The sequence below is a fragment of the Symphodus melops genome (assembly GCF_947650265.1).
Source record: "Symphodus melops genome assembly, chromosome: 19".
In the NCBI taxonomy this organism is placed as follows: Eukaryota; Metazoa; Chordata; class Actinopteri; order Labriformes; family Labridae; genus Symphodus; species Symphodus melops.
The window spans coordinates 11,424,623-11,451,437 of NC_136709.1; the positions used below are offsets into that span (position 1 = coordinate 11,424,623).

Below are 26,815 nucleotides of genomic sequence, written 5' to 3' on the forward strand. Positions count from 1 at the left end.
GATAAAGTCAAAGCTTATCACTTCAAACAACTTGCACAATTTGTAAAAAAAAAAAAAAAAAAAAAAAGTAAAGGAGACAAAGCCTGTATTCAAACTATGCCAACAGAACTCATGTTCTGGTTATAGCCAGAATTCCCCTTTATTTTCTATAGCATCCATATTTTTAGATCTAATACAAAAAACATTTTCTGTAAGAGTCGAGGTTGGATTTAACAACAACAAAAAAGAAGAAAAACACATTAACAGAAGTACAAACTTATTTTTCCTTGAATATTTCGCAAAGAGACCGTCATGTCGGAAGTTGTCATGTTGTCATAGAAACAGGTGAACGAGGCCGATTTTTAACATTTCAGACAAAGCTCGTTGGTTCACAGTTTGAACGTGTAGGGGGACTATGGCGGACATAACAGCTGGTTTGAACAGTTTTTCTTTTGAGACTGGACTGACCGAGGAAGAGAAAAAGTTTATATATCTACGTACACGCGCCGCTGGCCTGACATTTTGCGGGTGCGCGCACGCAGTTTTCCTGTGTAAACTCGTACAATCGCTGAGGTAATGTTGCCCTCTTTTTGGTCTATTTTAATTTTCTCTATAACTGGGAGCAACTCTATTATTTATAGTAGCCTACTGACTCATCCTCTCAATGTATTTTCCTTATCCTTTAAGTTGTATACCTTTTGTTTTGATTTAGGAACCCCTTTAAAAACAAGAATTAGGTTACATCTCAAGGGGTTGGTCCTAATACATAAACGATCAATTAACAAACTATTGTTGATGCACATTTAGATGTATGATCAAAATTCACTCTGCAAACAGAAGCTCACCGGCATTTAAAGAAGACAGAGACCCCTGTGTTGGGATTCTGGGGATGGGTCACCTTGGGAAACAGTTGCTCAGGTCCCTCCTTGAAAAGTCCAGCATCAAACCTTCGAACATCAAGATCTCCACAAGAAGACCAGAATCTACAGGTAGGCTATACAGCCAAAGATACTTAAAACACCAAGTTAGCCAATAGTCACAAAAGTAGCCACTAACTACACATCAGTAACACTACTATAGTAAATATTATAGGTTGGGATTGCTCATCAAGGTTCCCCTACCAGGACATAACATTAAGTATTAAAAAAATGTAGGGACTGAACTAAATTCAAGTTAATTGTAATTTTATAGCCGTTTAACCGTGTAAACATTTTTGAGAGTTTATGTTGATATATTTATGATTAAACTAAATTGTACTTTCACCCATACTGGGTATTTCATGAAGAAATGGATTTTAAAGGTTCTATGTTTACTGTTTCTTTAATTTCAGTGGAATTTAGTCAGGCTGGGGTTGAATTTTTCTTCAACAACAGCAGACTGGCAGCAGAGGCAGACATATTATTCCTTTGCTGTCTGCCCTCTCACCTACCTAAAGTTTGTGCTGATCTCCGCTCTTACCTATCAAAGCACTGCCTTGTGTACAACTTCACTTCAGCTGTCCCTGTCACGAGGTAGAACCACCCAACTCACAAGGTTTGAATCCATGGTAGTTGATTATCAGTCTCTAAATTCCACTGTTCCTCTTTTGTTTCAGATTGGCACAGCTTCTTGGACACGACTTTATTCTCAGACCCCAGTATGACTTTGTGTCTGGTGATGCTGCTGAAGTATGGCGGTCCCGCACTCATTTAAAAACAGCCTTAACTGATCCTTTGTTGATTAGGTCTTCCTGTCCACTTACAGCAAGTGGTATGCCATGTTTCATTATTGCATACTACAAAAAAAATCTTGAATTTGATTTTAGCACTTTACATAATATCTTATAAGATGAACAGGGACACATTTCAAATATGATGTATTACCCATGCTTTGATTTTGTATACTTAAATTCAGTTCTATTCCTCTTTATTCAGGTGGCATTTCTCTGGGTTTAAACTGGGTGTGTGCAGTGTTGTACAGCCTGCTAAATATCTGCACTGTGGCCAGACTGGGATCTAGTGATGCTCTCTGTCTGATCAGCAGAATCCTTCAAGAGAAAGGGACTCACACTGTGGATTTAAATGCCCAGAATTTCATCAGCGTATCATGTGCATCTTCTCTTCCATCAGAGGAGTAAGTGAAGAACACGTCATGTTTACCTCAGTCCTTTCCATTTAAATAATGTTAATTCAAGGGCAGGTTATACTTAGTGTAATGATAAATGATGAAACGAATAGAAACTTACGTTAAAATAAATGCATTTTGTCCCCTTTTTTTTCTAACAAGGCCCTTCCCCTGGATTTCTCTCACTGATGCCCAGACCAAAGACACCCCACTGCAGAGCTTCATATCAAGCAACAAACCCACAAGACAATGCATCTCTGCAGCTTACATGTTACTGATGCAAGATTAGACAACACCCTCTGTGAGAGTATCTTTCAAGATATTTTGTTTGTAATTCTGTATTACAAAAAGCAGAAATTGTCAACATCTCCATTGCAAATGCTTTATAAATAAAAAGCATAAATTATTATTTTTTTTTTTATATTTACATAATATGAAATATAAAGAACAACTAAAATCTATTCAAAATGTTCATCAACACAAAACGTAACGCACGCGCGCGCACACAGACACACATACGCACAGAGGATCTCGGTACTTCATAATCGGCGATTTTCGGCAACACTCGAGAAAACACGGAAGTGTCAAAATACGGGACTATTTTTTCCCCCAAAAGAAACAGCACAGTGGAGAGATCTGTCTGATGATTGTGACATGGAGAGGTTGTTTCCGATGGTCTGCTTTGGACTACAGTGAAATCTGATCAAACTCTCAGATTTCCGGCGTTACATCGTGGTAAGATTAGTTTTGAATCTGTCCACCCTCCGCCTCGCCTTCACTTTAAGGTAGCGTTAGCCTTAAAGATGCTAACCTTCTAGCCAGGCAGCTACAGGCAAATGTCAGTTTATTAAATTGTTACCATTCAATTCACATATGCATTTCGACTATAAAAATTGTTTCAGGAATGTGTGTCGTTCACGTGGCCCTTTAATGTTGAACAGGATGTGAAGTTAGTTCGTATGCATGTCGAGGTTCAGTACTATCCTCCCTGTGTTTGAGAGGGGCGGGGCTTCATCTTTTCCACTCACACAGACTGAGAGGTGTTTGCCTCGTCTTTACAGCCATGGAGAGATTAGAGGCTACATCAGAGCTCCAGTCACGGCTGTCATCGCTGTCCTTCTCATCTTTTCCTGGAATAACATCCAACCAGTGCGACGACCGCCCGCAGGACAGGTAAGTAAGGTTGCCTGTTGCAACTTTAAGTCTTTTTAATGAACAATAACTCTTGATACTTCCTGCATCCTGATATTTGTTATGGTGAAACATGTTTTTTCTCTTCAGGCTCCAGAATACAGACCTTTCACAGAGCTGTGTCCAATCCAAAATCCAGGCGGATATGGAGGAAACTAAGGAGGATTCAGGACCATATAAGGAGGTAGTTAGTCTGGAAAGCTCTCAGTGGTTGCGATAAAAGAGAAGTGCAATATGATCTGATTTATCAGCTGTTATTTAGTTTGATGTCTGTGCATTTTGAGGCTAATGAAGAGGTCCCTGCTGAGGTGGCCCCAGGGGAAGACGGCGAGGAGAGCAACAGCTCTGGGAGCTGTCAGCTCTCTGCTGAGATGAAAGGTGAGGGCCTGCTGATTGTGCCGTCATGAGCGCTGCTTGTGTTTTTTCAATGGTTAGGATCTAGTGGATTCATAAATTTGTTACAAGTGTGGTCACAGTATATTACAGGATGCAAACACATGAATTTAACAGTTTTATAAGGTTGATCTATGCACGATACAAAATTCTTCATGCCACTTGTTCCTCCTGATGACAGCCCAGATGCCGCCCCTGAATCCCCCCTCAACATGGACATCTGCTGCTTTGAAAGAGCTGAAGGCAAAGCTTCGCACAGAGGAGGACAGCGTGGTAACAGTTTACCGAGGCGACATCATGACCGTTCACGTGCCCACTGTGCCCGAGGCCAAAAAAGTGTGCTGGGAGTTTGCTACAGACGGCTATGACATTGGCTTTGGCATATATTTTGACTGGACTCCTGTCACAAGCCGCTCTATCACTGTACACATCAGCGAGTCGAGTGATGATGAAGAAGAAGAGGAGGAGCTTGAAGGTGAGTGTTGCACTCCCATTTCACACTTTGGCTTTTATTTTTTTTATTTTTTACTGGATTTCTCAATCATCGCCACTTTTTCCATAAAACATATTGGTCTCTCTGCAAAACACACCATAATCCTGTTTTAATGCGTTTTCCTCCAGCTGGGATCCGAGCCAGTGTGTTGACTTTGTGCTTTATGTGGTTTCTGTTTCAGGGCCTGTCAGCAACGGAGACATCGAGAAGGGCTCTAAAAATCGGTCAAACTCAAGTCTGGGGGAAATCTTACCTGTTTACCGCCAGGACAGCCACTTGTCCGTCCATGGGGGGAGCCACGACTTTCCAGGTGAAGGCACGTACCTCCTGAAGTTTGATAACTCCTACTCACTATGGCGAAACAAAACTCTTTACTACAGAGTATATTACAGTGCCTAAGATGCCAAATTATTGTTTATAAATGTACACTTTAATTTAGAGAAGTATACTGTTCTGTAGAACAATAAACTATTTTTGATTCCCAACATGGAAAAAGAAGAAGTTATAATATATACCGTTAAATATAGGCATATCTATTTTTTATCATAATCAGCTTGAGTTTATTTCCATAAATAGTCAGATAGTTTTGGAGACAACATTTGCTTGACTGTCTTGCTGATAGTTATTTGAAGAAGCCTTGCATTGGTGCCATATTCCTGTGAATGCACTGTGCTATTTGATCATATTGTCTTCGGTCCCAACATTTCTATGGTAGCAGTGATCAGGGAATACCTGCACAGGATATTTTTCACCTCGCCAGGTGCTTAATCAGCAGTGCTCTGCAGAAATTGAGATTCTCTTGTTGTCTATGTTGTTTTGTTGTCACCTGTTTCTATCCTTCTGCTTTGTAGTGTAAGTTGTTTTTTTGTTTTTTATCCGTGTTGAAACAAACCATGTGATAATGAAGAATATGAGTGTTTCTGTGCACAGAGCTGTCTTCTGTCTTTGTGCTGTGTTACTAAATTATGTAAGTTGAATGTACTGATAACAGTTTTCCAAAGTGTGCTTTTTTATGACACTCATCCCTTATCACAAAACACTCTTATTGTGTAATAGATTCAATATTTACATTTGCCCAGCTCCCACTCTAAATTGCAGTTTCACGGGTAGGGAGCGGTTGCAATATTTCATCTAAATATGTTCTCTGTGCACAAGTCTATGTAAATTGAGATCATTGTGTTTCTTTCTGAGTTTCCTTGATGTTTTGGGCATACATGTGTTCAACAGCCTTGTTACTTTCTCTTTCTAATATTGATGCCTCTACCGCATTCACCTGTGCGCATGTTCCCAAAGATGTCACAGATTTGGCTGCTCTATCCGTATACAATGTAACCGACCTTGTTTAATTTGCCCACGTTTAATGTACTGTACCCTCACTGTAAGTCATGACGAGATTCCTTATATTCCACAATAAAGAGAATATTGTCTAGTTTTGTTGTGGATGATTTTGAATCAATTCTGTGTAGGGTAATTTTTTATTGCAATTTTATTCTTTGAATGAATATACAATACTTTGAAAGTGAATAGCAGGTAAATGTAACAAGAAGACAAATAAGAGAAGTCATCAAGTCAGTTTTGTGTTTTGTCTCTAGCCTACCAAATCCACCCATTCCACCTGAGACCATATCGTTTCATACCAATGTCACAGCAAGATCCAGGATTAGAGCGTGCTTGAGAGGACGCTCCCCTGTGTTTCCATTAAATTGTGGCATTAGGGGTTTGATGTAATACTTACAGAGCATCTGATGAAACCAAGTTTTATTTTTAGCCTTTTCTCCTGTCAGACCAGTTAGAATGCAATGGTATGGTATGACTCACCTTTTTACTTGATTTCTTGAAAAAACAATCTTTTTATTGACATCCCATTAGAGTTGGACTTTAATGGGATGTTAATAAATCAAAACGTTGTATATAAGATATAGAGAGATCCATACTTTTTGTATTGTACACCATCAACAATGAATAAAATGTCAACTTAACACTCTGCTTAGTTGGTAGAGGACGCAGTTAATTAACATAGTAGTCTTACTGTATAGACAAGTTAAAACAGCCTGTCTTATTAGCGCATCTTTTATTTTCTACACAGCTGGATAAATCCTTTAATCAAATAAAACAGCCAACAAAAGTGAGACAAATATACGCTTTGAGACATACTGCAAGTCATTATTACAATGAAGCTGTATGACAGCTCGTATCTTAAACAACTTTGTAGTTTAACGCAACAGCTGTATTATTAGTTTCTTTAAGCATAATTTAAAGTCGGGGTTTCCAGGTGCGCCTGCTCTCAGCGTCCTCGCGCTCATGTCAGCCAATCAGATGCGATCAACTGAGCTTCAGGTCACGCCAAAGTGCTGCTCGGGCTTTTAAGTTTACGTTTCTTGATGAAAAGACTTTGAAACAACATGGGGAAGCAACATTTTTATGTGCTGTACTCCCTGCGTGATGCTCCCCGTCAGTTTATTAGGTAGGCCTTTTAAAAAAAATACCGGTATGTAGCCTGAAACAGCATATTAACCATGTAGACATTCAATTTGCAGCAAATCCAACCGAAGGTGTTTCCAGGTCCACGTGCCTCTGCCTCTTCCCAAACAGCTAGTGGTCTTTGGTCTTGGAGAATGGAAATATGAAGAGACAACAATCTCTGTAGAGGTTGTGGTCAGTGCTGAAGTACAGAAAATTGGGACCCTGACGTCTCAAGCGAGGTATGTAGGCCTACACCACTTTCTGCAAAAACGCACCAAGCCAAATGAGTAAAGGGGACCTTTTTGAACTCAGGTGTCTGACCTGGGAGGGGGAGTGGAGCTCTGACATCGTCTTGGTGGCAGCAGAGCGAGGCAGGAGAGGAGTATATGGAAAGATTGTGCTCACAGTGTGTGGAGAGGTAGTATGGTTTTAGTTTTATGTGAAATGATAGCCTTGAACAGTTACCTGATAATATCTAGCATAAGGAAACCAAACATACGTTCCTGATATGGAACTCCATAACTACAAATTTTGAGGACACATTCAATCTTGATTAATATTTTACATTTCCTCTGTACTGTCTGACTCTATGACATTGTCATTTGAGAAGGCACAGGATAAACCCAGTGTCTTCAGCAGCACTCCTCTGGTTCAGAGGAAATGTCTGTTCCCAGACAAGCACAATGCCACTGATCTCTCTTCAACGTTACATCAAAGCATTGCAAACGAAACGGTGAGATGTGTAAAAAAAAAAAAAAAAAAAAGCAATAGTTTTGATTTTATGTTTTCCTTTTGTGTGCAAAATGTCAATACTGTCATGTGTTGCAGACAACTGCTGATGTGTCACACTTGGGTGAAAGTGCTTCATATGCAGACATCCAAGTAAACAAAATTGACACCAGCATTTTAACTATGGGAAAGAAACCTCACGTTTGGCCTGTGGTAAGAGTCATGCCAAAGACTAACTGCACAAGAGTTTTCTATTACGTACAGGTTATTATTACTTTACTTCTATCAGAACAGTAGCTGCATTTAACTTGTTTAATTTGACTACATATAGGTTTTTAGTAATCAATGTCATTCTTTAAATGTATGGTTCAAATAGGTTTAAGATGTATATATTTTTTGCAACATTTCAATGTTTTCCTGCCTTGCAGATCAATGCTGATTTGTCGCACCTGGGTGAAAGTATTTCTTATGCAGGGATCCAAGGACACAAAACTGACTCAAGCATTTTCAGCCAGCCAGTTTGGCCAACAGTAAGCCAAGCAAATAACTGTATTTTAATTGATCATTGTAGTTTATATCAGTCATTATTTTGTTTTTATCTTCATTTAAACATCTTCTGTTTCTTTGCCAATACAAAGCACTTTAAACAGCCTCTGTGGTTTGAAACCTGCTTTTTAAATGTGCTGCCTTTCCTTGCCCATCAGGAGAAGACACCAAAACGTACAGTAATCAGTAAGAGAGGGCAGCTGACATGGAGTTCAGAGGACATGGACAGCCTCGTTGAGGACTTTGACCAAGCTTCCACCCCTAAGAAAATAAGGATGTCCAGGATGAACAGTCTAGAGGAAGTGACGGTGCAGATAAAGAGTGAGAACAGAGAAGGTCAGAAACAGGCTTTTAGGACCACCACACTCTTATCTGAATCCACACAATGTGTTTTGACAGTGATCATGTTTAGTTGCAGCATGTCCATCGGAGCGCTGGAGCCACACGATGTGTCTGAGTGACCTTGACACCGCCATCCTCATCGGAGGAGAGACAGCAGAACAAAACTACTGCAAGGACTCCCTGTGGAAGCTCGAGTTGGGTCAGTATGATATGATTGTATTTGTGCTTTCACAAAGAACATCATTGTTTGTCTTTCAACATTTAGTGTCCTTTGTGACTTTTTTTTTTTTTTTAACAGAAAATGACTTTTGGTTCCCCATGAACTCCTTCTCGTCTGGACCAGTACCCCCATGTTCTCAAGGACACTCTGCCACCTATGACCCAGACTCTAAATCAGTTTTTGTTTACGGGGGCCTGAGGGAAGGTCAGTGCTACAGCGAGCTCTATGTCCTGAATACTCAGTCCTGGAAGTGGAAGCTTGTCACTGTAGGTTTTTTTTTTTTTTCTTCAAAGTTTTCCTTTTATCAAACGCTCCACTAGACCTTTTTTAAATGCTCTTTCTGCTTTCTTTATGGATTTACTCCCTTTTAGGCAAAAGGGAACATTCCTAATTTGGCTTATCACTCCGCAGCCTTTTATAAGAAAGAGCTTTTTGTCTTCGGTGGAGTTAAGCCGAGCTATTCCTCAGCAGATAAACACTGCAGTAATGCTCTGTACATCTTCAACCCAGAGTTTGAACTCTGGTACCAGCCCATTGTGGAGGGGGACAGACCTCTGCCTCGGTTTGGGTAAGCCTCCTTTTCAAAATCCCCTACATTGAGTTAACTTCCATCCAAATACTACCCTCCTCAAAACATTAACCTCAAGTTTATGTTTGTGTTACATAGACATTCAGCCACTCTGATGTCACATAAATTGATGATATTTGGTGGACGTAAGACGGCCACCTACCTGAATGATCTCCATGTGCTAGATCTGGGTAAGAGGAGCATTCCATCGCTGCACTCGGCAACAATTTTGAGTCCAGCTTTTAAATGATTATTTATTTTCTTAATGAGGGAAGGATATATGGAGTACACAGCTGTGAAGTGCAGAAACATGCCACCGCTGCCTCGAGGGTGAGTACCCATCTACTGATCAACCTTGAGAAATGTCATCAGATGTAGCCATCTGGTCTTTGGGGTTTGGCATCTTGGATGAAATGAACTGCATTTGAATTTCCTGATTTTAAACCCAACATTTATCTGAACCCTCTTTTTATCTTTACAGTAAATAGTAGAAGTCAGATTCTTTACTATTCTGTAGAAATTGGCTTTATGACATTCATGTGAGAAGTGTTCTTGACTGTATGGATAGGTTTCATGCAGCTGTGCCAGTGTCAGACAACAGGATACTCATCAGCGGAGGCTGCAGTGCAATCGGAGCGCTAAAGGATGTTCATATTTTTAACACTGGTGAGTTTGTAATTTGTTCAATGTACTGTATTTTATAAAACTAAATCAGTGTGACTTGTTGAGGTCTCACTATCTGAAAAGGTTTTTTTAGGACCATTACAGACACGCTGGTTTCCATAATGTCACAAACTGTTCTGTGATTTTTCTCCCTTTCAGACACAAACATGTGGAGCTCAGTGGCGTCTCCTCTGCTCTGCTTCAAGCCTCGCGCAGGACACAGTATGATCAATTTGGGATACTCCATCCTCAAAAAGACTGAGAAGCATGAACAGGCCAGAAATGACATTATTGGGTGCAGTTTGCTTGTGTTTGGAGGATCAGATTGCTCTGGCGTCTTCTACAATGACACAGTGAAGTGCACAGTGGAGCTATTGGGTTAGAAGAGATTTTTTAAAATCCAAACAGCATAATGGGTTTTAGTACTCCAACAGTGCAGGTGCTGTAAACTGTCCTGATGATGTGACATATTAGAATTTCTCAATGTTTATATCTAATTCCTTACCGTTATTTTTATGTGGTTTGTTATTTTTTACATGTTTTTGTGATTTATTCTTTCCCCTTTATCTTGAATATACAGCAGCTTCTTTTTAGGAGTCTATTTTTAAATAACCATCAGAGATCTCATGCTGTGTGTAGTGAAATGAGAGGTTTTGTGATTTGCATAACAAATCTGATGTTTTACACATTAGGTTATGACCTTAACCTGTCCTGTCCTGTATTAAAACAAAGTGCTGGACTGGGTGAAATGGAAAGGAAAATGCTAATAAATGTTTTTAACTCAGTTTCCTTGTAGTTCAAAGTAACAACACTTCATTTTATTTTTTCCAAAGAATTTTATTTAACAAATGATTGTGTTATTTGAAACTGAGTTCTACAGACGCAGGTCAGCAGGTGTGTCTGGTTGGTTAGACGGGTGGCTTACTTTGAAGGCATCAATCTCAAGTAAGGTTTGATTTAACCTTTTGATTGTGGGGTACTGCTCCATGTCCACTTTGAATCTGCACAGAGTAAAGAGTGGTCATTCTTTTCTGTAGATGGTCTTAAAAGGTAAGCAGGTAAACATGTTGACTCCAGGTTAAGAAAACATGAATGTTTATAATGAAGTCATTTTTTTTTTTTCTGATCACTTACCTCTCAGCATTGTAAACTTGTGGAACCAGACAGATGTCTGCCATGGATATCTAAAACAGATAAGACCGATGCTTTTGTTGTATATCAAACTGTGTTACCACATTATTCCATGGTCAGGCTCTTACCTCATCTCCCACGCAATATTTCCCTGCTGTTTGCTTCAGAAGCGGCTCAAGAGCTGGAAGAGAGAGAGTGCACATGAACAATATTGTAAGGGAAGTCTGGAGAAGAAGGAACACTGGACGAGGTAGTAAGTGGATGCGCTTCCACCTACCTTGAAAGCCACGGTCAATGAAGTGCTGAGACCATGGTACCTTTTCTGCTCCTATTTTCTGAATGACGTACAAATTCTGAAACGCATAGGTTTATTAGTATTGTTAAGTAACACAAGCAGAGTTTGTTTTTGTATGGCTCTTACCTGCAGAGGTTGAATCCCTGAGGCGATGAGATCACTTATCATCCACACATGTGCACGCCTCTTTGGGTCTGTTGGGAGAAGCCGAGCCCCTGGCCTGGTCTCATCGAGGTACTGAATCACAGCCAGCTTTGAGAGCAGGAAGCCATATATTAAATTCCAAGTGGTTACCCAAAATGTGAAGGATTTGTAAAACTTACATGGGTGAAGAGTTTAGGGGACTTACTGACTGAGAAAGGACGATGCCATCGATTTCAACTGCAGGCACTTGTTGCATAGGGTTCAATGTCTGGAAGTCTTGTGTGCGCTTGAACAGTTTTTTTTTTTTATTAGATTAGTTTGGGATTATTTAAAGTTTGTAATGAACATAATAGCTGATCTGAATTGTAGAAAAAAAATATCGTGTTTTCATGCACAATCATTAATACACAGTAGAAGAATCTATACTGTACCTGCTGACCACCATCTTTGATTAGATTGACTGGGACCTGGTCATATTCAATACCTTTGAGAGCAAAAGCTGTTGCACAAAAAGTAACTGTAACTTTTGCTGGCATCAAAATGCTTTAACAACCAAGCAGACAAATGCTGAGGCAAAACTTACCAATACGAACCCTCCAGGAGCAGGAACTTCTGAAGTACCCATGAAGAACAGGCTACAAAGAAAAACAAAACCAAAAGCATTTAGTCCAAAATAAAACACATTTTCCCCACGCAGATTTATTTTCTGTCTTCTAGTTCACCTTGGTTTGGGTCGCCATAGCTTTTTGGTTGTACCGTTACCTTCAGCTACACTATTGAAAGCAGATATTTTTCAATTTTACAGCCTCCATCCTCCAGCAACCAATAGCGTGTGTCCCTAAAATCCCTCCTACTTAATCTTTGGTCCATGACTAAGCAACAACTGCGCTCCATATGGTTCACATTAGAGACCAAGTGCACACAGTACACTTTGCACAAAACCAACAATGTTGTTACTTCACCTTGGACAGACGGGCTAATGACAGACGCATTGTTGTGGCTGCGATGTCAGGGTTTTTTTGAGCTGTCTGTAAAAATGTCATCGATTAGATGTTGCACATTGTAGTGCAAAGTGTCACTTCCTGTCTTCTATGATAAGTATTTAATGTCATACAAACATCGCTTGGCTGGGAGATCACTTCTGAGTCCTGACAGAAAAACATTCATTGACTGCCTTCAGTTCAGCTCCGGGTTACGCAACACTGATTTTACCTTTTAACCAATGATTGAGCGATTTTTAACTCTAAGGCGGGATTAGCTCAAATGTCAACAGTGATTGGATAGAATCCTGATTGATCTCTATCGACAGATAAATCCCGATTGGCTAGAATGCACCAATCAGGCTTTGTTATTGATGGGAGTGCGAACAAGGAGCGAATAGCAAGTCTCGGATTTCCTTTAGCCCTGCCTACATGTAATACAACTTTATTAGGAAGAAATCTGAAGGCTGTCTTCTTCTCGCTACCGACCTGCAGAGTTGGCCATATCAAGTCAACCTGCGCGCAATAACCTTTACACCATGGCAACCACAGCATTACGAACCGTACTGAAGGCAAAGGTATGTTATAACAATGTATTTCAAACTCTGGTCAACTGCAGGTGACTTATGCAGATTTGACAGCTCACATTGTTTACAAAGTGCCATGACTAATGGGCTGCAGGATTCAGTATCCTTGTTCTTTTACACACTTATTACTCACACAAATGAATCCTGTTTCTTCAGGTAACTTTTGATGATTGGCTGTCACCTGCAGACTTTTCATATGGCATCACCTCATAAGAACTTTAAAAAAATATATATTATTAAAGCAAGGGGCATGCATTGAGCTATCTGTGTGTTTAATGTACTGTTACTTAAAAAACTTGACCTCTTTAACTACTTGTCACTCTGCCCCTGTTGGCTGGACTACATGCATTCTTCTTGACTTTGTCCCCTTCAGGCCTCGTCATAAGGCCACTCTATGTAGTTGTTCATTAATCCGGTTTGCCATCAGGCTGAAACTGGATCAACAGGAATCTTTAATTAAGTGTTTGAGGGTATATGAAAACCAACTTAACAGTTACAGTTTTTGGATTTTTTGCAATTGATTTTTGACTTGTGTGTCTTTCTTAGGTCCCACTGAGAGCTGGCCGCATGTGCTACTCCTCCTCAGTGGTAAGAACAATGTATACCTACTGTCATTCTGCTGTTACAAGCGACATCAAATGTCATGCATGGGTAATTAACATCACTACATGCATCTCTCCTCTCAGTCTACAATCAAGCTGTTTATTGATGGGAAGTTTGTTGAATCGAAGACGACAGAATGGCTGGACATTCACAATCCTGTAAGTATTCCACAAGGCGTGGATTGAGAAATGGCACACCTTTCGTAGCTGCATCCAAGCATGTAGTTGGCATAGATAAACCTTATATAACTGGAGGGTATCATGAGGCTCACTGTTGTTTGGATGGCTCTTAACATTGATCAGGTGTTTAACCTGTTTTGTGTTACATGTTTTTATTTTGTGTGCCTATATAGTTTAAAACATAATTTCACTTGTAGTGGAAAGGCATATGTTTAGTTTGTATTTGTTTCATAAGCTCATAGACGATATCTTTCACAGTACATATACATGCAAATATATTTTACCAAAATCATTATGACTACTTATTAGAAATCACTTGAACCTGATGGATTTGCTCTTAGTGGTACCTGATCATCTCTGACCTTCAGATTTATCAAAAGTCATGTCAGTTAATTATCAGCAAGGACTCACATTTTTAATGAACTAAAACAAGTGATTAGAACAAATTCATCTTAAGCCTAGTAATGAAAATGTATTTATGGCCTCCTCCTCTGTAGGCTACCAACGAAGTGATCTCCCGTGTACCCAAAGCCACCCAGGAGGAGATGTTAGCTGCTGTGGAGTCCTGCTCCAGAGCCTTTCACTCCTGGTCAGAGACTTCCATCTTGTCCCGACAGCAGGTCTTTCTGCGCTATCAGCAGCTTATCAAAGACAACATTGTAAGTCAAAGGTTCAGAAAGTGTAAAGTGTATCTGAAAACATGAAGCAGAAAACAAAGGAATGACATGAGAGGGGTTGTCTTTTGTTTCAGAAAGAACTTGCAAAGTCCATCACAGTGGAGCAGGGCAAGACCCTGGCAGATGCAGAGGGTGATGTGTTCAGAGGATTGCGTAAGTTTATGTCACAAACACGTGTGCACACACACACAGAGGGGGGGCTTTACTGAGGGCAACATAAGACAACCTTTGCATGTTATGTAGGCTTTGACTTTTGGTAAAAGGGGAAAGTTAATGAGTTATCCTAGCTTCATGTGTGCCCTTTAAATCATTGCTGCGAGTTGTCAACTTTCCCTTATATTTAGAAAAAAGAGAACCATGACTGGAGATGGTTACAGTTTAACTTCTGTCACCATCACATGATGTTACTCTCCAACATCTTCTTTCTTCTCTTTGCAGAGGTTGTAGAGCATGCCTGTAGCATCACCTCTCTGATGCTCGGTGAAACACTGCCCTCCATCACAAAGGACATGGACACCTACACCTACCGCCTGCCCCTTGGGGTTTGCGCTGGCATCGCTCCCTTCAACTTTCCTGCTATGATCCCTCTGTGGATGTTCCCCATGGGTTTGGTTTCTGGCAACACCTACCTGCTGAAGCCTTCAGAGCGGGTGCCATCCTGCGCCATGCTGCTGGCCAAGATGCTTCAGGACGCTGGTGCCCCAGACGGGACACTTAACATCATCCACGGCCAACACGATGGTTAGAGTTGTTGTTTGTTAGCCAGTGATTGACATGTTTCTGTTCTCTATTTTGTGGTTTTGAAAACATTGTCTGAAACATTTGTGTTGTAGAACCACAGAATAATTCCATAAAACAATATAAAAAATGGCAGATATAAAAGCCATATTCACAAAGATATTTCTGAGAGACAACATGAAGATTTTCCCCCCGTACATGATGAAATTTGGCCTTAGTAGGAATCTTAAGAAAGCCTCTAATGTTTTAGTACTCTAAATTGGTCTTTGTCTCAAAACCAGTCTCGAGACCACTTCTTGAAGGTCTTATCTCAGAATTGGAAGCATTTATCCTCAGGTCTTGTCACAGTCTTACAGGACTCTTGATTTAAAATCAAAACCAGTCAAGACCTCCACTGATAGACTATTTTACACGTCACTACTGTAATTAGAAGTAAAACGCTGATTTCTAAAAGAACAAATAACTTCCATCCATTCATAATTACTTTTCTTTCCCTGGTTACATCCGCAACTTTCTCTGTGTTAAGTGAATGACACACCTGCTACACAAGATGATGATTTTTCATTGAAATGAATGTCTTGTCTCGGTCTCTCCCTGACCTAGTCTTGGCCTTCACTCGGTCTACATCCCTAAATGTCTTGTCTCGGTCTCTGAGCACTCTCGTCTTGTTTAGGTTGGCCTTGACTGCAACACTTAAAGCCTCAGACACATTACGAGGAAAATGTAACCCCTCAATCAGATTGTATTCTATGACAGATGTCTGTGGATTAGATTATGTTGGACGTACAGTATGTTATTTGCAGTAAAACGAAAAGGTAAATGATGCTTTTTGCCACAAAATACATTTCATAATAATACAATCAGATAATAAAGACAGATTTAGACCGGTTTATGAATATATAAGTAAAGCTGCTAATCATTAATTTTAAAAGGTAGTTTGAGCTCATTGAATTTTGCTTGGTAATGAATACCAAGCTCATCTAATTGTTTAAACATTAACTATTTTTACTTTACAACTAAGTAGTATCCGTTAGACTTTTTCCATAATTCCACAATGTGTATCAATTTTTTCAGTATAACATTAGCTGTGTACAATTGAGTGCAAAGCAGTATTTAGAATATTGTTTTTTATCTACTGGGTTTGGTGAAATTATATTTGAGATGTTGTTTTATTTATGAATTGAATTTTTGGATACCTTTCCTCCACAGCTGTGAACTTTATCTGTGACCATCCGTCCATCAAGGCCATTAGCTTTGTCGGCTCAAATCAAGCTGGGGAGTACATTTACGAGAGGGGATCTAAAAACGGCAAGAGGGTCCAGTCAAACATGGTGAGTATAAAATGATAATGCAAAATAATATGACCATGCGTAAATGGACACAAGGTGGCAGCATTGGCCAACAGACTCTTGTTTAAGGTCATGGTTCTCCTTTCTGCCAGTTGAACAGAAGTGAGAGAGTGCAATACAGAGACTTCAGCTGTGCAACATTGTCTATAAGCCAAGTTGGGAATAAAAGATGTTCCTGCTATTTTATGTGTCCATCAATCACATACGGATTACATTTGTGAAATGTGGAGGCTGATTTTATGTTTCTCTGATATTGAGATCAAACGGCAGAAGGCTAACCACTTCTTATAAACCGTAGGGAGCCAAGAACCATGGTGTGGTGATGCCTGATGCAAACAAGGAGAACACTTTGAACCAGCTTGTGGGTGCAGCATTTGGAGCAGCAGGACAGCGTTGCATGGCCCTGTCCACAGCCGTCCTGGTGGGCGAGGCTCGGAACTGGCTGCCGGACCTGGTGGAGCGAGCCAAGGCCCTACGAGTGAACGCAGGTACCGCGCCCCGTCCCTCCACCCTTCACCTCTCTCGTGAGCCTCTCTTCCCCGAGGGCCTTCAGTTTAGTCATCTCTGTGGCCACCCACGCTGCTCTAACCACACCTCTCGCCTCGCGCTGTTGTAACTTTGTGTTGGAGTCAGCTGGGAGAGACGGCCTGTTGAGTCAGCCATGCTGCAAATTTGTGGCCAGATCTGCGGCTCAGACCTAAACAGCGGTTCAGAGCATCAAAACCTTTTCAGAAAAAGAATGATGTGGAGTAAGATTGAGAAGGATTTTCCCTGTTTGCCATGATGCCACTCTAATTTGTGTCATACACAGGAAACCCAAGTATCCATTTTTGAGGGCGTGGTTGACGGTGCCCCTCATCCTGGCTTTTGCGTGTTTGTGGCAAAAGACACATTTGTATGTCAATGCCCGTAATGTGCTCACATCATGCGAATGCCATGCTATGTAACCTTATAGCTGGTTGTTTTTGGGGCCCTGCTAGGAGACCAACCTGGAGCAGACGTGGGGCCCCTGATTTCTCCGCAGGCCAAGGAGAGAGTGTGCAGTCTGATCCAAAGTGGTTTGGACGAGGGAGCCCAGCTGCTCCTGGATGGCAGAAGTGTTAACGTCAAGGGTTATGAAAACGGCAACTTTGTGGGTCCCACTATCATCAGCAAAGTCACAGTACGTGGTTTTAAAATCTTTTGGTGTTTTTACCTCTGAGTACCTTTTTAAAACGTACCAGTAAAAGTGTTGATTTTTTTGTGCTCCGCAGCCTGACATGAAGTGCTACACTGAAGAGATCTTTGGTCCCGTGTTGGTCGTCCTTGAGGCAGAAACTCTGGATGATGCCATCAGTATGATCAACAAGAACGTCTATGGCAACGGAACAGCCATCTTCACCACAAATGGTGCCACTGCACGCAAATACACTCACGAGGTGGACGTGGGCCAGGTGAGTGGCTGCAGCCTCCAAATGTGTTCCTCAGTTTTGAGAGAAAGGAGGCATTCACATCAGTCTGTCATGTCTATATAGCATCTCAAGCTAGAGGGTCATCACTTCTCTGCTTGTAAAACATTCCCACATTAAAAATAAACAATTATTTTCCATGTCAGGTATAGATTTGTTTGCCCCAAACCTAAAATAAACACCTTCAGAAACCCCTTTTCCATCCACTTACCCACCAACGAAGACTACAAATAGAAACAACAAATATGAGTTTAACCTGAAAACAGAGGTACATAGAAACATTTTCCGGGTAGTTCTCGAGGAGGGAAATCTTAAATTAAACTCAAAAAGGGATTCCTAGGGTCCTGTTCATTATTTTAGCATAAACATGGGACTGCCTTTACCCTGTTTGTTTGCCTTTGGATCCCAAGTTATGCCCTGTGTTTGCTGTTCACATGTCGGGGAATGTTGTGTAGGCCATGTGCTGTACTCCTCTCCAAACCTCGACGCAACAAACATCTACTTTTCCTTTTTTTTCCTCCCTGCACCTTCGCCAAAAGGCCTTAGTGTTCCAAACCTATTCTCGCTGTTTCAAACATTTAAAACCAACCATGCCAAGCCTCAACTGCTTTCATAACATAATGTTTTTATTTTATTTTTCTCTTCCCTTCAATGAGAGCTTGCTTTGCTTTGTTATAAACCAGGTTTAACTTTGTTAAGTGCCATCTTGTAAGCTTGATTTTTAAAGAACACAGATATACCACTTCACTCATCTGCCACATCCCACTCATTATATCACTTCAACATCTGGGGGCGAATTATTTTACACAGCTCAAAATTATGTGTAATTAAAGGACAAATACTTGTTTCTGCAGGTGGGAGTCAATGTGCCCATCCCAGTTCCATTGCCCATGTTCTCTTTCACTGGATCAAGAGGATCCTTCAGAGGGGATATGAACTTCTATGGAAAACAAGTAGGACCCCAACAGAAGCATCTTAACGTTCCAGGTGTAAGGCTCAGGTATATGTGGCAGTGTTGGGTTTTGACAGACATGTTTTTGTTTTCTCTCCAGGGTATCAATTTCTACACACAGATCAAAACGGTAACCTCGCAGTGGAAGGCAGAAGACGCCACCTTAAAAACTCCTGCAGTTACCATGCCAACTATGGGACGCTAAATACTCCACAAGTGCATTTGTGAAGTCTAATTAGACAGACATGTGTAAAACATACTAATACGTCGAATGTGAATATTTTGAAAGTTTTTAAATACTTGATGTTAGATTTTTATGTAAAGGTACTTTCTAAATACAACCACTGTGACGAACAACTATACAAAGATCTGTACAGCTGAGGCAATGTTTTTTTTGTTATCAATGCCATCATCTCCAATACAACACCCGTATTTAAACTCTTGTGTTACACAGCGTAGTGTGTATAAACTTCATAAATAATGGATACTATGAATACACTACATGGTATTCCACTGACCCAGCATTCACTGATTGTTTACAGATTTTGTATATTCTCTGGTGCATAATTTGGTACCAGATCTTTGTGGGGAGAAAGCAGTTTTTTCTTGAGGAAACGGTTTCTCGAAATAGATTCAAACAGATCATATTTGAAACTGAATAAGTAAACTGTATAAACATGCACGGTAAGATATTTATAACACAAACAAACATTTGTGTGCCCAACAGGACACATGATTGACACACTGTGAGAAGCGCTTCAATGTGCTCTACAGAGGCCAATCAGAGGTCATGTGGTGTGTATATCCGGTAGGCTTTTTGGGTTTGGGGGGAGAGCGGGTTCAGGCGCATCTGTGATGAAGGTTGCTCGAGACGACGACTCTTTAATTCTGAAAGACAGTCATCATTATGCAACATTAAAATGCAGCTGTCTAATAAATCACATGCTGGCACTTGTGTTCACACAGCCGATGCTTTCTAAGCTAAACATGGAATGTGGGACCAATAAATCTACACAGGCCTCTTAATTGCAAAGATTAGGTGTAACTCCTATTCTCCTACATTCCCAGTTTCTTACCCGGCAGTATGGCTGTCAATGAGGCTCTTCTCAGAGGAGGCAGACAAAGCCAGATGTTGGTCAACTTTCCTATCACAGAAAATGCAGAGTTGCAGTTAAACTGAGAACCTCGAAGTGCAAAGCCATGTTTTAGCACATTGGTGTCTATTCACTGAGGCCTGCAGCCTGTCTTGGAGAGAGGGAGTCAACCTAGGTCAGGTCACATGGACTTCAATGTCGTTAACGGACTCCCTGGAGTCACCAAATGTTCTGTGTTATTCTGCAGGACTAGGTGCCAGACCACTGAAAACATGAATATACATTGCTGCCTGCCATACCGCCATACATCCAGATCCCCTGCACACTCCTTTCTGAAAATCATGTTACCAGCTGCTCTTTGACCACAAGTGTTCAAAGAAAAAAATAAACAGCTAGTGCACGTGAAGAGGGGCCAATCGGCTGAAGCAAATCTACGTGACCATATGTCTGTTTCCAAGCACACGACTTTGTGGCTGGGCCTATTTTTACTATTGTGCCCAGACTCTTTCTTCGTTCTCTTTAAGCAGCTGGATGGAAAAGAAAATTGGTTGAAGACTATGTGATGTTTTATGGTATCCTCTTCTAAGAAAATGCCTGTTTAAAACATTAAAAAGAGGGAGGATTCATATGAACCACTGCTTGGGTCACCTAGCTTGTTCTTAAAAGGTTCAAACATTCAGATTTTCTGCTTATTTTCAGGGATTACAAGTGCACAGTACAGGAATATTTTAAATGAAAAGCAACCTGCAAGATCTTTGCTAAAACAAACACCAGATAGTAGACTGGAAGTTGTATTACCTTACAGTCTGTCCATTCATCTTAGCAAAGAGAAGTCTGAGAATGTGCTCCTTCTGCTCCCATGTGAGATCTGAGATTTCAACTTCACTGCCTGGCTGATGAGTCCTGTAAAAAAAAAAAAGGAAGATTACCTGTGCTGTTTTTTCCACACATAGTCTGCGCTAAGATGAACCACATGTTGTTAGGTTTAAGGACCTCTGAAGGTTTCTCAGCTCTGATAAATATGAGGAATTAAAAACAGACAAACTAGTGGAGAAGTCATGGAAATGATGGGAAGTGGTCCTACCACTGTGAAGCTGCCTCCATGTCTGAATGCACAGAGTTGGTGCTGTGGGGGATTTGATGAAAGGTGCGGATGGGTGGGAACTGAAGCTTTCCGGCTGTAGCTTCTTTCAGCCTCCAGCGATAAGCCTGCAGTGCCTCCTTTTTGTACTGCCGCCTGCTGGTCATGATCTCCTGCTTCACTTGGGCCAAGGCCTCGTGGAAGAACTGCTCCAGCTCTGTACGCTGTTCGACAATGGTGCTTGCTAGCTTCTTGATGTGCCGCAACTCCCCTTCTCGCATAGTCAGCACTTTTTGCAGCTTCACAAAATCTACCTGGCTGGCCTGGGTCAGAACTAGGGTTTTCTCTTTCTCCTTCTCAATCTCTTGCTGTGATTCCTCCACTTTTACCTCTAGGGCCTTCTCCAGTGACTCTACCTTGGCCTTTAGGTGAGATAGCTCTTTTTTCTGGGCCTCCATCTGAGCTGCATTCTTCTTTATGATCAACTCATATGTGCTCTGCATAAGTTAACAGAAGAGCAAAGTGTTAAAACGGAATACATTTAGCTTACATTGGAAAATATTTTAAATTCATGTCAATGTAGAGTTGGAACAGATAATGGTTTGTATGCTGTGCTGCTGAGTGAGCGGCCAAGGTGGATTTACTCTCTGTATTTACTGTCATCATCACAGGTAAGATTAATGTGCCCAATATTTATTTGTCTTGAAGAGTCGGTGCCAGAAACCTGTGTAGAAGAAACCGCTAAATTTGAACCTATCCACCAGTGGAAACTCACCACAACCACTGACCACTGAGAGGCTCGGTAGTAGACAGGAGGTGGAGGGGAGTAAGGCCACAAGCAAAATACACAGGGTCAGCACAAATAAACAACACAAGGGGAAAATCCACCTGAAATATATTCTAAGCAGATCTGACAAGTGCTCCATAAGTGAAGTGATTGAAAGTACAGATGAATGGTGTCTATCCAAGCTATCCCGGTGCCTCACAGTAAGACGGCTGTCTGATGTTTCAAACACACCTTGTCCAGTTCCAGGGATGCATTTTTATTTGCCAATGAATTTGTCACTTTCTCAAGCTCCTCTGCTTCCTTTATGTGATATTTCAGCGATTCATTCAGACGGATGTTCTCCCTGAACACAGACCGCAAGGAGTCGTCCAACTGCCTAAATAGTTCACAAAACAAACAGAAGTTATTATTCAAACCTACAGAGAGTCATACAAGAAGAACAAAATGCTTTCTGTTAGCAGAGGTTTTCCATCAATCAACAGGTTAAAGGTTTTAAATGTAAGGCGATTTAGTATAGATTATGTAGATCTAAAGTTTCTTGGTTAACACAGAGAAAATTTAATTACCTTGGCCAGAGCACTTGGAATTTAAAGACAAGCTGAGTGGGTTTAGAATTCAATAAACTACTGATGCCATGACTACACCTGCATGATCACCAAATTCAAACTGTAAAGTTTTATGAGCTGCAAAAATAAACCCAGAAGAAATGTACAACGTATGGCCTCAAAGGTAATAAACTGGCTTTCCACGCATACATTACCCACTCTTCTTGGGCCGATGAAGATGTGACTGTTGTGTGTGTGTGGGTGTGTGTGGGTGTGTGTGTGTGTGTGTGTGTGTGTGTGTGTGTGTGAAGTTATACAAAAAGAAAAGAAAGAAACGTGAGTTATTGATTTTCTTTTCATGTTCTGAGCACATCCAAGTGGAGTTTAAAGACTGAAGAGTCAAATAAGATTAAAAAAGAGACAGTGAAACACGCTCACGCAATGGCTTGATTGTGGGCCTCCTTCACTACTTCAGCTATCCTTTTCTCAGCTTTACTCTCCAACTCGGCCTGTAAACACATTTTAAAACTCACTTTATGTTGCACAGGGACAATATCAACCACTAACTACTTTTTAGGTGATTCTTTAGGCATTGAAATGACCTTTTCTTTTAAGAATTTGCATTCCATTCTGTTCAAGTTTTCCCTGTACTCCTTTTCAGTTGAATCCATGTTCTCTCTGATCTACAAAGAAAAAGAAGGAAGAACATTGGAAGGCTGACAAAAACAACCACTTTCTCATAGGAACCCTTTTGTATTGTGTTTTTTCCCCTCACATCACTGAGCTCCTGCTCCATCTGGAATTTTGTCTTCTTAAACTCCTTAATTTTCCTCATCCCATCCTCAATCAGGTCAAAATCACTGGACTTCTTTCTGAACAGTTCCTTCATGGCATTGATTTGAAGGGTGTAATCTTCCGCCTGTTGAAACCAAACGTATATTTAGATGCATAGAATGAAAAACATTTTACATATTTAATAGATGACATAAGTGTTTGAATTCCTCCACCCATCTATATGGATGCTGCAAAGTTCCCATAAGAGCAGCTTGTATAAGTTGGGGATTTTTATACCAAAGTTCACACGGGCCATGATCTTCTGCAAAACCAACTTAAACACAGATCAGTCAGGCTAAATACCTCAAGATGCTACTGTGGAGAAGCCAGTCAAAGGAAAAATGTGACAAAATGACCAAAGTCATGAGAGACTGGCAAAACAAGCACCCACAAACATATACATGACGACTAAATGAGAGGTTATCGACCAGCTGATTACAACTTAAGGCCTAATCGTTATTCTTCACATAACTCTGTCTACATCGATGGACCAATTAGCCATATTTTTTTTAATCTGTGTGATCTCACAAAAAGCTTTTTGAAATTTATCAAAAATAGTGTGTGAAAATGGCTTTTTCCTTAAGCTGTGCAGAAACTGCACTCTGGAAAACATGTGTTGAGTAATGATTTGACTGAGTTTCTTGACATTTTCATCAGGATTTCATCATGTCTTTCTTTTGAGAAAAACCAGGGCATTCAGTGTTTTAATGGAGCTTTTTCCATTAGCTAATTTAATTTTTAGAATGAGCATTTAAATGAGAATGAGAACGTCTTGAAGTCACATCTTGAGTCAGCCACAAAACTGTTTGCTTTTTTCTCCGTAACTGGACATGTTCAAGAGTTGTCTAAAATAGAGATGTTTCAAGTTTGTCCAGACCATGCCTCTATTTTCCTCCTCTTATTGGACTCCATTTTACCAGCATGAAGTAAGAGCTGGAAGATGGAAAACAGCTGCTAGAAAAAGAAGCAGAGGTTTTTATACCTTTTATTTTGTCCAGTAAAGCCACTTGAATTTTGTCATGTCAGTTTGATAGCTTGATCTCAACAATGGAGAGCAGAGGTCAGTGAGGATGAAAGGAGTCAAAATAAGCCCCTTTTGGTGTGTGTAGAGTTATGTAACTTCAACTGGTATTTTAAAGCAAGAGTCTGTGTGACATGTGAAGTATGGTTAACACATCAAGACCATCAGTGTGACTTTTCCCGGCCAAGCACTTCCAAATGAGGGGCATTTCTTCTGTGGCCACCAACATAGATTAAAATAACATTAAACCATGTAACTCGGAATGTGAGGGTTGCTTTTTTTTTGTTTTTTGTTTTATGGTCGCTTTGTTTGCTTGTTGTTTTCTTGCATAATAAATGTCAACATAATTACACACAAGACAGCTGCTAAGACACAGCGCAGCACATTTTTGCTACAGGTTTGAGTTTTTGCATAATAAATCACAGCCTGGCCATAGTGTATGAACCATGTTTTATGTCCTGGATGAAAGTTGCATTTCTTTTCTTGTGGCTGTGTTTTTAAATGAACTCACCAGTTTGTTTTGCTCTTCACGGGCGAGTAACTCTTGGCTTCTGAGGCTCTTCTGCAGCATATGAATCTGTCAGAATAGAGACACTTAATTGAACTGGTTCAGCACAGACTGTGTTTATTAAGTACTTCAAACAAACTTGTTGTAACTCTCCATACCCTCTCCTCTTTGGCACTATCTTGTCTCTTCAGAAACCCAGTCATGTCTAGTGTGTCCTTCTCCGCGCGGTACAGTTGGTTAGTGAGCTCTTCATTTGCGCATGCCAACTTGCGGCAAGCCTCGCGGTACTGCACGAGCGACTGGTCGGTGACCTGCAACCTCAGCTCCCAGAGGGCAGCGTTGGCCCTGGCCTTCTCCACATCTGACTCTTTGTCCGCTTTTGACTCCTGTTTAGCTTCTTTTTTTCCTTTCCTGACAAAAAAATAATAATACGTTTTATCACAGCCTGTGAAAAATTTAATGTTCAAATTAAATGTTTTTCCAACGCAAACAACAAGCCTATAGGCTACGCACTTACCCGGCCTTGACCCTCTTTACTTTGGCCACTTTCTTCTTCGTCATGACTGGTACTTTTTCAGGCTAAATTGTAACACAAAACAACATTGTGCTCCACCAAGGAGAAGAAGTTGTGCGGTGTTACACCAGCGGGTTTTAAGCTCGGCTCATTGAATGTTGTGTGGTGTTGTTGCTATGGATACGCTGTCACAAAAGAGAAGGTCAAATTTCCATGCAACGTGACCGTTCGTTTTTCATAGGACAATAAATATGTGATATATAGGAACCTACACAAAACTATTTTAACTTTTATTACGAGGCAACGCATGACAAAATGGCATTGCCTGAACTGTTGAACTGAAAATAGGCTACCTTAAGAAACAAATGGAAAACAAAGGACTTTCAAAATGAGAGGAACTGGTCTCTGAGTTCATCAAACATTTAAAGTCTTCAAGTGATGTCGAGAAAAGCTATAACCAATTTTTTCGATGGATGGACGGATGGATGGATGGATGGATGGATGGATGGATGGATGGATGGATGGATGGATGGATGGATGGATGGATAGATAGATAGATAGATAGATAGATAGATAGATAGATAGATAGATAGATAGATAGATAGATAGATAGATAGATAGATAGATAGATAGATTGATTGATTGATTGATTGATTGATTGCATTTCTGAAATAGAACTATATATAATAATACAGTAACAATGATTAAAGTTTTTGATGCTGTCTGTCAATTTTCTTTTATTTTTAGTCAAATAAACGCAGAAAACCAACTACCTTCATAATAATGTTGGCAAGAAACATTATCAAATTTGTTTCAATAATTAACTTGCTGATAAGGTTGGGCCTTTTGCATTGTACTTTGTTTTGAATGTCAAGTTTTTACATAATTACATCTGTACAGTAGTAATTGTGGGTATCTCTTGTATAAACACAAGTTTAATCAATCATCAACCAATCACTGTTTATGACAAATTGCTATACATGTGTGTTCTGTTCAACAGAATCTGGACTGACTGATTGGCTGTATTTGTCACTTGTCTTGTAATTATAGTCCTCTCATGCTGGGCTCTATCAAACAGGATCTGTTGCACATGATCTCCTCCCACATGATGACATGAAAAACATTTGGCTCCTGTCAACAGTATTGTCTGTGTTGTCCTGAAAAGAACCATGTGTAACTGCTTGCCATCCCCACAGTCGTTGTTTGCAGGAGTTAAGGGAAAACCACTAAGGTCAATAAAAATGTTCTTTGGCTTACATCTTCGAAGGAGTTTATCAAAAAGAGACAATGTAGAGTTAGTATAGGTCATAATTCAGGCTCAAAACCACTGAATTCTCCTCCTTATCTTGTTTAGTTTTCTGCAGGAGTGTGTCCAGTGCAGATTATTCCTCAAACAACAAAGGAGATATTGCAAAAGTGTTGGGTGTAGCTATGTTAACTGAAACATATAGGGTCGCTCTCTGCTCTGCCATCATGAACAGAGTTTGAAGACTAAATTTAAAGGTAATTACTATGACAGTGAAAGGAGAAAACTGAAATAACCCTTAGCTTTTCAAAGCTGTCATTATCATTGGAATTGTAATGACAAGGTTTGGGTCTCTTCAATAGACTTTCTGGGGTAGGACACCCACAAACATGACATTCCTGAGGCCCACATT

The 26,815-nt window shown here is 40.4% G+C and overlaps 6 protein-coding genes across 12 annotated transcripts; 4 read left to right on the forward strand and 2 right to left on the reverse strand.

Annotated features, from left to right (window-relative positions):
* The first annotated feature begins 297 nt into the window (after positions 1-297).
* noxred1 (NADP-dependent oxidoreductase domain containing 1) lies at positions 298-2,472 on the forward strand. 2 transcript variants are annotated; one of them, XM_079370027.1, is made up of 6 exons: positions 298-552; positions 820-968; positions 1,310-1,490; positions 1,574-1,728; positions 1,893-2,091; positions 2,245-2,472. In XM_079370027.1, exons 1-6 carry the CDS (start codon positions 395-397, stop codon positions 2,369-2,371), a joined length of 969 nt encoding a protein of 322 aa, XP_079226153.1. In that variant the 5' UTR covers positions 298-394; the 3' UTR covers positions 2,372-2,472. The 2 variants fall into 2 exon arrangements, with proteins under 2 accessions (XP_079226153.1, XP_079226152.1); XM_079370026.1 differs by having other exon boundaries at positions 302-552; positions 817-968.
* A 151-nt stretch (positions 2,473-2,623) lies between these two features.
* Positions 2,624-5,588, forward strand: tmed8 (transmembrane p24 trafficking protein 8). 2 transcript variants are annotated; one of them, XM_079369960.1, is made up of 6 exons: positions 2,624-2,817; positions 3,115-3,255; positions 3,364-3,457; positions 3,558-3,651; positions 3,848-4,141; positions 4,341-5,588. In XM_079369960.1, exons 2-6 carry the CDS (start codon positions 3,146-3,148, stop codon positions 4,556-4,558), a joined length of 810 nt encoding a protein of 269 aa, XP_079226086.1. In that variant the 5' UTR covers positions 2,624-2,817; positions 3,115-3,145; the 3' UTR covers positions 4,559-5,588. The 2 variants fall into 2 exon arrangements, with proteins under 2 accessions (XP_079226086.1, XP_079226085.1); XM_079369959.1 differs by having other exon boundaries at positions 2,625-2,817; positions 3,144-3,255.
* Positions 5,589-6,418: 830 nt separating this feature from the next.
* LOC306841038 (uncharacterized protein) lies at positions 6,419-10,475 on the forward strand. 2 transcript variants are annotated; one of them, XM_079370666.1, is made up of 14 exons: positions 6,419-6,623; positions 6,697-6,861; positions 6,935-7,040; positions 7,230-7,355; positions 7,451-7,564; positions 7,780-7,881; positions 8,056-8,233; positions 8,310-8,438; positions 8,538-8,725; positions 8,831-9,027; positions 9,127-9,218; positions 9,303-9,357; positions 9,596-9,693; positions 9,850-10,475. In XM_079370666.1, the coding sequence occupies exons 1-14, from the start codon at positions 6,562-6,564 to the stop codon at positions 10,071-10,073; spliced, it is 1,836 nt and encodes a 611-aa protein (XP_079226792.1). In that variant the 5' UTR covers positions 6,419-6,561; the 3' UTR covers positions 10,074-10,475. The 2 variants fall into 2 exon arrangements, with proteins under 2 accessions (XP_079226792.1, XP_079226793.1); XM_079370667.1 differs by having other exon boundaries at positions 7,233-7,355.
* Positions 10,476-10,506: 31 nt separating this feature from the next.
* Positions 10,507-12,457, reverse strand: gstz1 (glutathione S-transferase zeta 1). 4 transcript variants are annotated; one of them, XM_079370671.1, is made up of 10 exons: positions 12,379-12,457; positions 12,223-12,288; positions 11,844-11,895; positions 11,692-11,759; positions 11,466-11,546; positions 11,243-11,368; positions 11,099-11,174; positions 10,950-11,002; positions 10,825-10,874; positions 10,507-10,691 (listed from the first exon to the last, which is right to left on the reverse strand). In XM_079370671.1, the coding sequence occupies exons 1-10, from the start codon at positions 12,421-12,423 to the stop codon at positions 10,565-10,567; spliced, it is 744 nt and encodes a 247-aa protein (XP_079226797.1). In that variant the 5' UTR covers positions 12,424-12,457; the 3' UTR covers positions 10,507-10,564. The 4 variants fall into 4 exon arrangements, with proteins under 4 accessions (XP_079226797.1, XP_079226798.1, XP_079226799.1 ...); XM_079370672.1 differs by having other exon boundaries at positions 12,375-12,452; XM_079370673.1 differs by lacking the exon at positions 12,223-12,288 and having other exon boundaries at positions 12,379-12,438.
* Positions 12,458-12,662: 205 nt separating this feature from the next.
* Positions 12,663-19,258, forward strand: aldh6a1 (aldehyde dehydrogenase 6 family, member A1). Its single transcript, XM_079370668.1, has 12 exons — positions 12,663-12,818; positions 13,374-13,415; positions 13,514-13,588; positions 14,107-14,268; positions 14,361-14,439; positions 14,725-15,027; positions 16,234-16,355; positions 16,672-16,861; positions 17,354-17,535; positions 17,627-17,806; positions 18,676-18,774; positions 18,874-19,258. Exons 1-12 carry the CDS (start codon positions 12,780-12,782, stop codon positions 18,976-18,978), a joined length of 1,578 nt encoding a protein of 525 aa, XP_079226794.1. The 5' UTR covers positions 12,663-12,779; the 3' UTR covers positions 18,979-19,258.
* A 187-nt stretch (positions 19,259-19,445) lies between these two features.
* Positions 19,446-25,347, reverse strand: bbof1a (basal body orientation factor 1a). The gene is made up of 11 exons (XM_079370669.1): positions 25,161-25,347; positions 24,802-25,054; positions 24,647-24,712; positions 23,056-23,199; positions 22,883-22,963; positions 22,719-22,789; positions 21,967-22,111; positions 20,952-21,445; positions 20,666-20,770; positions 19,850-19,918; positions 19,446-19,661 (listed from the first exon to the last, which is right to left on the reverse strand). Exons 1-11 carry the CDS (start codon positions 25,202-25,204, stop codon positions 19,562-19,564), a joined length of 1,572 nt encoding a protein of 523 aa, XP_079226795.1. The 5' UTR covers positions 25,205-25,347; the 3' UTR covers positions 19,446-19,561.
* Positions 25,348-26,815: the final 1,468 nt, after the last annotated feature.

What these genes read in the sequence shown, in the direction of transcription:
- noxred1 (XM_079370026.1), top strand. Translation starts at nt 395, where the DNA reads ATGGCGGACATAACAGCTGGTTTGAACAGTTTTTCTTTTGAGACTGGA. An exon ending in AAGAAGACCAGAATCTACAG is followed by an intron (nt 969 to 1,309) that starts GTAGGCTATACA and finishes CTTTAATTTCAG; the next exon opens with TGGAATTTAGTCAGGCTGGG. An exon ending in TCAGCTGTCCCTGTCACGAG is followed by an intron (nt 1,491 to 1,573) that starts GTAGAACCACCC and finishes CTTTTGTTTCAG; the next exon opens with ATTGGCACAGCTTCTTGGAC.
- tmed8 (XM_079369960.1), top strand. Translation starts at nt 3,146, where the DNA reads ATGGAGAGATTAGAGGCTACATCAGAGCTCCAGTCACGGCTGTCATCG. An exon ending in GACGACCGCCCGCAGGACAG is followed by an intron (nt 3,256 to 3,363) that starts GTAAGTAAGGTT and finishes TTTTCTCTTCAG; the next exon opens with GCTCCAGAATACAGACCTTT. An exon ending in ATTCAGGACCATATAAGGAG is followed by an intron (nt 3,458 to 3,557) that starts GTAGTTAGTCTG and finishes GTGCATTTTGAG; the next exon opens with GCTAATGAAGAGGTCCCTGC.
- LOC306841038 (XM_079370666.1), top strand. Translation starts at nt 6,562, where the DNA reads ATGGGGAAGCAACATTTTTATGTGCTGTACTCCCTGCGTGATGCTCCC. An exon ending in GCCAGCCAGTTTGGCCAACA is followed by an intron (nt 7,882 to 8,055) that starts GTAAGCCAAGCA and finishes CTTGCCCATCAG; the next exon opens with GAGAAGACACCAAAACGTAC. An exon ending in AAAGAGTGAGAACAGAGAAG is followed by an intron (nt 8,234 to 8,309) that starts GTCAGAAACAGG and finishes GATCATGTTTAG; the next exon opens with TTGCAGCATGTCCATCGGAG.
- gstz1 (XM_079370671.1), bottom strand. Translation starts at nt 12,423, where the DNA reads ATGTTTTTCTGTCAGGACTCAGAAGTGATCTCCCAGCCAAGCGAT. An exon ending in CTCCTGGAGGGTTCGTATTG is followed by an intron (nt 11,760 to 11,843) that starts GTAAGTTTTGCC and finishes TTTGTGCAACAG; the next exon opens with CTTTTGCTCTCAAAGGTATT. An exon ending in AATATTGCGTGGGAGATGAG is followed by an intron (nt 10,875 to 10,949) that starts GTAAGAGCCTGA and finishes TATCTGTTTTAG; the next exon opens with ATATCCATGGCAGACATCTG.
- aldh6a1 (XM_079370668.1), top strand. Translation starts at nt 12,780, where the DNA reads ATGGCAACCACAGCATTACGAACCGTACTGAAGGCAAAG. An exon ending in TGATGTGTTCAGAGGATTGC is followed by an intron (nt 14,440 to 14,724) that starts GTAAGTTTATGT and finishes TTCTCTTTGCAG; the next exon opens with AGGTTGTAGAGCATGCCTGT. An exon ending in GGCCCTACGAGTGAACGCAG is followed by an intron (nt 16,862 to 17,353) that starts GTACCGCGCCCC and finishes GGGCCCTGCTAG; the next exon opens with GAGACCAACCTGGAGCAGAC.
- bbof1a (XM_079370669.1), bottom strand. Translation starts at nt 25,204, where the DNA reads ATGACGAAGAAGAAAGTGGCCAAAGTAAAGAGGGTCAAGGCCGG. An exon ending in GTGAAGAGCAAAACAAACTG is followed by an intron (nt 23,200 to 24,646) that starts GTGAGTTCATTT and finishes TGGTTTCAACAG; the next exon opens with GCGGAAGATTACACCCTTCA. An exon ending in GCAAATTCTTAAAAGAAAAG is followed by an intron (nt 22,790 to 22,882) that starts GTCATTTCAATG and finishes ATGTGTTTACAG; the next exon opens with GCCGAGTTGGAGAGTAAAGC.